Here is a 7,382-nt window from a genome sequence, read left to right on the forward strand (position 1 = left end):
GTAATGGGGCTTCTCTGTATTTACGGAGAATATCCCAGTAAAGGGGCTTCCGTGTATGTACAGAAAATAGATCTCTTAAGGGGACTTCTTTGTATGTACAGAGAATATCCCAGTAACAGGGATTCTTAGTATTTACATGGAATATCCCAGTAACCTGGCTTCTGTATATTTACAGGGAATATCCCAGTTACCGGGCTTCTTCGTACGTACAGAGAATATTACAGTTACCAGGCTTTTTTATATGTACAGAGAATATCCCAGTAACTGGGCTTCTCTTTACGTACAGAGAATATGCTAGTATCTACAGTATTCAAGGCAGCTATAATTGTTATAAAAAGTCGGTGAAAGAGTATGCCATTTTGTAATGATTGTAGAGTCTAAGATGAATATGAGATGAATTAATTTTGATTGAAAGTAACATGATAATTTTTTAAGTTGTTATTGTAATTTTGTTATTCAGAATGATTCAATAAAATAGAGGTGTTAACACATTCTGCAAATGAAATACATGTAGGAACATTAAAGTATAGGTAAGAAGACTAAGATGTAGATTTCTGTCTTACCAAGTTTATCTACTTTGATATCCCAGAGTTCTTAGAATCACGTAAATTTTAGAATAAACACTGATACATATTGGAAAAACTTTTTTTCAACCTCATACATTATTCAACCTCATACATTCAGGTATAAATTTGCCACTTCGTTTCTTGTCAGGATCACTGCAGTCTGCAGGTGGGATGTTGACTGAGTCTAAAACAAAAACAAATTTGAGTAATAAAATTATAATTAAATACTTAACTAAACTAAAAATAAAATACATGTAATATCAAACCTGAAGAATGTTCCTGAGGAAAGACAGAAGAAAGATTCCTCAATCGAAACTTTTTTTCTGCTGTTGAACCTGAAATATACAATAAATGAACTTACCAAGGGATATCTAAGGGTTCTGGAATTAAATATTGGCAGGGGGAGGGATCTAGAGTCCCCAAACAAGTCAAGGGAAAATTAGGAAATTAAACGAGACTTACCTTGGTAAAGGCGAAGTTTGATTCCAATTATTGGAGTAAATAAAAGGCACTGTAGAGATAAGGTGAATAGTACTGCGCAGCCGCCAAGTCATTGCTTCAAAGCTAAAATTTTTTGGGTTGATAGATTTGCAACAAAACATCAAACCCAAATTCATTTCACTAATAATTTCAAATAGTACATTCACCACCTGCAGGGTGGGAGGGAGGCACCTCATCTCTACAGTGCCTTTTATTTACTCCAATAATTGGAATCAAACTTCGCCTTTACCAAGGTAAGTCTCGTTTAATTTCCTAGTTATTTTTCGTAAACGTCACTTCCGAGATAGGGTGAGTTAACCATGCATCGGACACATACCTTGCTTCGGACAACTTTAAGCAATACACTTTCATTGAACCTGAGTCTCCCCTGTTTTTACTTGTTTCTGTCTTAAAGATGAAGATTTAATCTTTTTAATGATGCCGATTTTTATTTTCATGTTGTGATAAAAATACCACAAGAATGGCCTTGAAATTACGTTATATTTGGCATCATCAAAGGGGAGTAACCAGAATTTTACGATTTTTCAATTTTTAGAGTTGTCGTTCTTTTAAATAGACGTCAACGGAACGGGTCGGTCCTAGGTAAATTTTATCAATAATTGATAATTTTACAGAATTTTTTAAAAAATTTTACTTCAGTGTTTGTATAATATTTTTTAGAGTTGTTTTTAACTAGTAAGTTTATTTCACCGTACATCGGACACAAATTAACCATGCATCGGACACTTTCCGATGCATGGGTAATCACTTCCATTTTAATATAAAACCCAAATGACAGCTGTTTTTTTTTTTACGGAAATAAAAAAAACTCTAAATTTTCAGTGAAAAATACAAATAATCGATATATGACGACTAGAAGTGGACATAATTTATTTCTTTAAACTAGATGATGATAACCCACACGAGACAAAGGCGCGAGTTGCCATATTGCTAATACTGTAATGCCTTTCTAAGGCGATGTGATGCAACTAAAATCTCTTCACATTTGTGGATCGAAATAGTCATTCAAATTTAATTAGAAGGTTAATTTTTAAATAAAAGATAAAAATGTTTCGATTTCACTAATTTTAAAGCACCGAGATCAAGATATGATATTTTTCTGGTTTAAATACCGCATGTCCGATGCATGGTGAATATTGTCCGATCCATGGTGAATTCTGACTTATTTCGAAAAAATCAGTTTTTGATGATATTTTCTCAATGAAGGGAACTCGATTGTGTCAAAAATTTATATTTTAACCACATACTACATGTTAAGTTCCATTTTGATAATATTCGGTCGGTAGCGATATCGCTAGAACTTGTTGAAGTGCGAGAGCGTCCGATGCATGGTGAATTCACCCTAATGTGAATCTTTAAAGCACAACACAAAAAATTTTTCAAACTGAAATCAAATTCTTTATTTTAATTTCAAAACAGCATTTGCATACTTATCATCATTCAGCACAGGTTTGTCATAAAACTCTCTGAAGGTTTCGACATTAGACCAACCTACTTTGGACAAAATATCATCGACAGGAACAAAGTTCTCTTTTGCTTTAGATGCTGATGCTGATCTAACACTATGAGCCTTAAAAATAGTAGTATCAACACCTGCAGAACACATCACTGTTCTTATCCAACGGGCAACAGTATCTCTTGATACTCCCTTGTGTGGTTGTACATAACTGATAAAAAGTAAATCACACTTATTTTTAATTCTTGCAGTCCTTGATAAGTATTCACATAAAACAATATATACACAAAGCCTCCTATCTGGAGGATATGATTTCAAAACCATGTCAGACATACTACTGTTAGGTCTACATGTTTTCAATAAATCACTAAAAGTAAAAACAAAGCTATTTTTTCTTCTCGTCATATTACCAAGTTTCATGCATGAAATAGTTTGTACTCGACTTGCACAAATTAAACTAATTAACATAACTAACTTCAGTGTCAAGTCTTTCAAACTTAAGTATTTTACAGGTGACAATTTTCTCAAATACTTGATAACAATAGATGCATCCCAAGTATGTACATATCGAGATTTTGATGGTCTCAAATTAAAAACACCCTTCATAAATCGTATAACAAGTGGATGACATCCAACAGTAAACCCATCAAAAATCAGTCCAACAGAAGATAAAGCCCCTCGGGCAGTATTAATAGCACTATACCCTAAACCTAGGCGAAAAAGATGTGCTGAAAATTCAATAACAGTTTCTATAGTTGTACAAAATGGATCAATCGATTTTTCACTACAGTACTGAAACCATCTCGTATAAAATGTTTTATATTGTTTCTTGGTTCCCGACTTCCATGATGCCAAAAGGATCGAGGCTGCTTGATGAGAAATTCCTCGTTTTTGGTACTGCAACCGGACAATCGACATGCCATCAGCACTAACGAGTCTTTCAGAGGATGCTGCACATCTGTGCCTGGAAGTGTCAACAGATTGTCCATCACAGGTAAAATCACCGGATGATCCACCAGTTTTTCTAACACACGATTGAACCATGGCTGTGTTGGCCACACTGGAGCCACCAGTACACACTCTGCTTGGTCCTGACAAATCTTCCTCACCACACGTCCAATGAGGCTGAAAGGAGGATTAAGATAACCATAAATGTTTGCCCATGAAAAACTAAATGCATTAACATAACGGGCATCTGGATCTGGATGCCAAGAACAATATACATCAATTTGCTTATTCAACCTTGTTGCAAACAAATCAATTTCAGGTTGTTCCCATCTTAAAACAATTTTATGGAACACAGATTTGCTCAACATCCATTCTATTTGATCATCAAATTTGCGCGACATCATATCTGCTATCAAATTATCTTTACCAGGAATGTGCCATGCACTTAACCACAGATCCCTATTCATACTCCATAGCCAAATTTCTTTTGCAAGTTTATCACATTTTTTAGAACTAATACCACCCATGTTATTGATGTAGGAAATAGCTGTGGTATTGTCCATAAATAATTTGACATTTTTATTTGTTACATCAGAACAAAAGCACTTTAACCCAAAAAAGCAGGCTAATAATTCTAAGTAATTAATATGATTTTCAGATTCATCTGTTGTCCATCTACCCCCCGATTTCAATTCATTCATAACAGCACCCCATCCAAGATGAGAAGCATCAGAAGTTATTGTAAGATCATAGGGTTCATGCAAAATTCTTCTAACTGATGAAGAAATATTAGAAATCCACCAATCTAATTCTAATTTCATTTCTTTTGTTATAATCATGAAAGCATCATAGTCATGTTGTGATTGTACAAGTGCATCAGTTTTTGCTCTTTCCATATCACGATAAAACAGCTGACCAAATTCTACTGCTGAAAAACTAGCCACGACCAATCCAATGACCTTTGCAACTTCTCTAATTGTTTCTCTTGATTTTGTTTGTAATTTTTTACATGCCTCTAAAATAGATTCATTTCTTTCTTCAGTAAGAGAAACTATCATCAATTCAGAATCGATAACATTTCCTAAGAAAATGATTTTTGTACTAGGTGTGAGAACAGACTTCTCATAATTGACTACAAACCCTAGACTCTCTACTAGGGCTAAAGTTTCAGAAACATGATCTTAACACTCTTTAATACAATTGCCAATCAGTAACGAGTCATCAATATACCCAATAATGACATGTCCTAATCTTCTAAGTGTCGCAAAAACAGGCTTCAGTAGTTTTGTAAAGAGTCTAGGTGCACTAGCTAATCCTTGAGCGAGACAAGTATACTGATAAATCTTATTTTTCCATATGAATCTAAGAAACTTTCTATGTTCCTCTGCCACACTGACACTATACTGTAGATTCCTAAATATACGCGAGGAATAAATTATCGCGTAATTACGCGAGAAGCACCACTCGCGAAATAAAATTACTCGCTTTTATTTTTATAGTGCTTTAATGTATGTAAAATCTCTAGATAAATCAACGATTCGCGAATTTTTGTTCTCGCGATTTGACGCCCTTGGGCCATTTCGCGATATTAAGTACTCGCGTAAAATAAGGAATCTACAGTAGTATGCATTGCTAAAGTCAACACTAGCAAAATAACAACCTTGAGTCACTAAATCAAGAGCACTCTCAAAAGTATCCATTTTAAAATGGTGATACACAATGTTTTTGTTAAATTCTTTCAGGTTCAAAATGACTCTATAACTACCATTCCTTTTTAGGTCTAGTGAAAACAGTGGAAATGAAACCATCACTAAGGTCTACATTTTCAGACAATTCTTCAATTACATTCATATCTAATAAAGATTTAATTTCTTTGTCAATCACACATGATTCAGCTGAACTAAAACGTGGCTCAAGAGGTTTTGAATTTTGTACAGGAATTTTATCATCTTTAAATTCCAAATGACAACCTTCCACAATATCTAATATACTTTTATCTGATGTTAACTCTTTCCATTCAGAAGTGAAATTTTTTAGTACACCTGCTCTAAATTCACATACCTTTTCAACTACTTCTGGAGGCGACTCTGCAAGCCTCTTCGCTGGTAGTTTTTTGAATCAGATGAGAAGGATGCAGCATTCGAGTAGGATCCACGACCCCTTGCAGCTCTTCGGACAAAGCGTCCACGTGATCGTCCCCTCATAAAGCGACCACGGAAACTCCCTCTATATCCGATACCAATTTTGTTGCTGATTTTGGAACAGTCTGTGATGTCTTTTACAGTTTTAGGGACATCGTCGCCAAACAAATAGTCTGTATACTTTAAATTATGACTACAAAGGTGAGTATATTCACCCTTCATATCAGGTTTCATAAATTCTCTACGCAACATACACAACTGTCTGTTGGCATGCCCCAGCAATGCCAATGATTCCATAGCATTTCCCAAAAGGTCTAAAATCTCGGGATTGTCACACTTACCGAGCAAATAAGTCATTTTAGTGAGTGCACAAGCACCCTTGATCAACGAAGTCTGAACATTTTGCATCTTCTTATCGGAAGATTTTGTAGTTGGGCTCAAAAAATCCCAAACCATTTGGTTAGTTTTCACAGTCACTAATGCTGAACAGTTTTCAGGACGATTTGTCGTTTTTAGAAGCTCATTATATCGTTCTTCCTCGATTCCCTCTCGGAACCAATCTGTCACGAGATTAGCTAGTTCATCATCAATCGGTTTATCACAAGTCTCTTTAACTTTAAGTTTCTTACCGGCATTGACGTACTTGTTTTCCGTATCAGTCAGAATCTCGTCTAATGCGCGCTTCCTCGAAGCCGCTTCACCGGAAGTACCCGGTTCGTCCGGGGTATCGTCCTGACGATCTTCATATTCTTGGTAATCATAATCATACAGATTTTCTAGCTCTGTCATACGATCGTCTTGTTTCTTTTGATTCTCTTGAATCGCTTTTAATATGTTGAGAATCTCATTCTCGTTATTTGGCGCGGAACTATCATGTCCTCCGCCATGACCACGAGAACACGTGGAAGTGCCAGTCGAAGTCGACGAACTCGACGACGAACGTAAGTTAGACGGTGTCTTCTCCGAAGACGATGATTTGTTCGGGGCTTTTTTCTTTCCCTTGACCGGTGCTTTATCATCGTCAGGGTTAGGAACGTCCGCCATGACGCACGTGGTTTGAACTTTCAAAACCGATGAAGAAATATCTGACCACGTCAGACAAAATCGCCCCCGAATGCTGATCTGACCACGTCAGAAGCGATAATGAACTCTGAAAAAGTTCTAAGAGTATATTGACCTCGTCAATATGTAAAAATATATCAATAAAGATCGAGCAAGTAAGACCATGTCTACTCGCTCCGGCTACTTGCAGTTCAATGACTTGGCGGCTGCGCAGTACTATTCACATTATCTCGGAAGTGACGTTTACGAAAAATAACTCAATACACCCCCTTTCTCTCTCTCTCTCTCAGGCAAAAAGAGAGTAAAAGGTGATTACTGAAGGGGAGTAGAGATTAATAGGCTGCTGCTTACCTAAATTAGGATTATGTAAATATTGTTGTTTTATCCTGTTATCCCTTTGGTTTTAATATAGTAGTGAAGTGTTTGTTTCTTTTATTAATGGGTATTAAACTACATGCATAACTGCCTTTCAAGTGTTACATGTAAGGCCTATTTACACGGTATGATTTGTAAGATGTGACTTGCCACATCTTAAACATCATACCCTGTAAAAAGGAAAGTCATAAGCCAGATATGAAGACAGATGAGGTCAGATGGAATAGAGACATGCTCTATTCTGTCTGGCAAGTCAGATGGTTTCGAACAATCATAGGAAAGGTCAGAAAAGTTGATCTAAATTAGGTAAAATTAACATGTGGATTTTTCTCG

General features: G+C 35.9%; 1 protein-coding gene across 1 annotated transcript; it reads right to left on the reverse strand.

Annotated features, from left to right (window-relative positions):
- Positions 1–3,515: 3,515 nt before the first annotated feature.
- On the reverse strand, positions 3,516–6,668 carry LOC133199883 (uncharacterized). The gene is made up of 2 exons (XM_061335698.1): positions 5,533–6,668; positions 3,516–3,648 (listed from the first exon to the last, which is right to left on the reverse strand). Exon 1 carries the CDS (start codon positions 6,654–6,656, stop codon positions 5,541–5,543), a length of 1,116 nt encoding a protein of 371 aa, XP_061191682.1. The 5' UTR covers positions 6,657–6,668; the 3' UTR covers positions 3,516–3,648; positions 5,533–5,540.
- Between the last annotated feature and the right edge of the window lie 714 nt (positions 6,669–7,382).

The sequence above is a fragment of the Saccostrea echinata genome, unplaced genomic scaffold (genome assembly GCF_033153115.1).
Source record: "Saccostrea echinata isolate AGI-Se365-2 ecotype Australia unplaced genomic scaffold, CSIRO_AGI_Sech_v1 ptg000036l, whole genome shotgun sequence".
Lineage (NCBI taxonomy): Eukaryota > Metazoa > Mollusca > Bivalvia > Ostreida > Ostreidae > Saccostrea > Saccostrea echinata.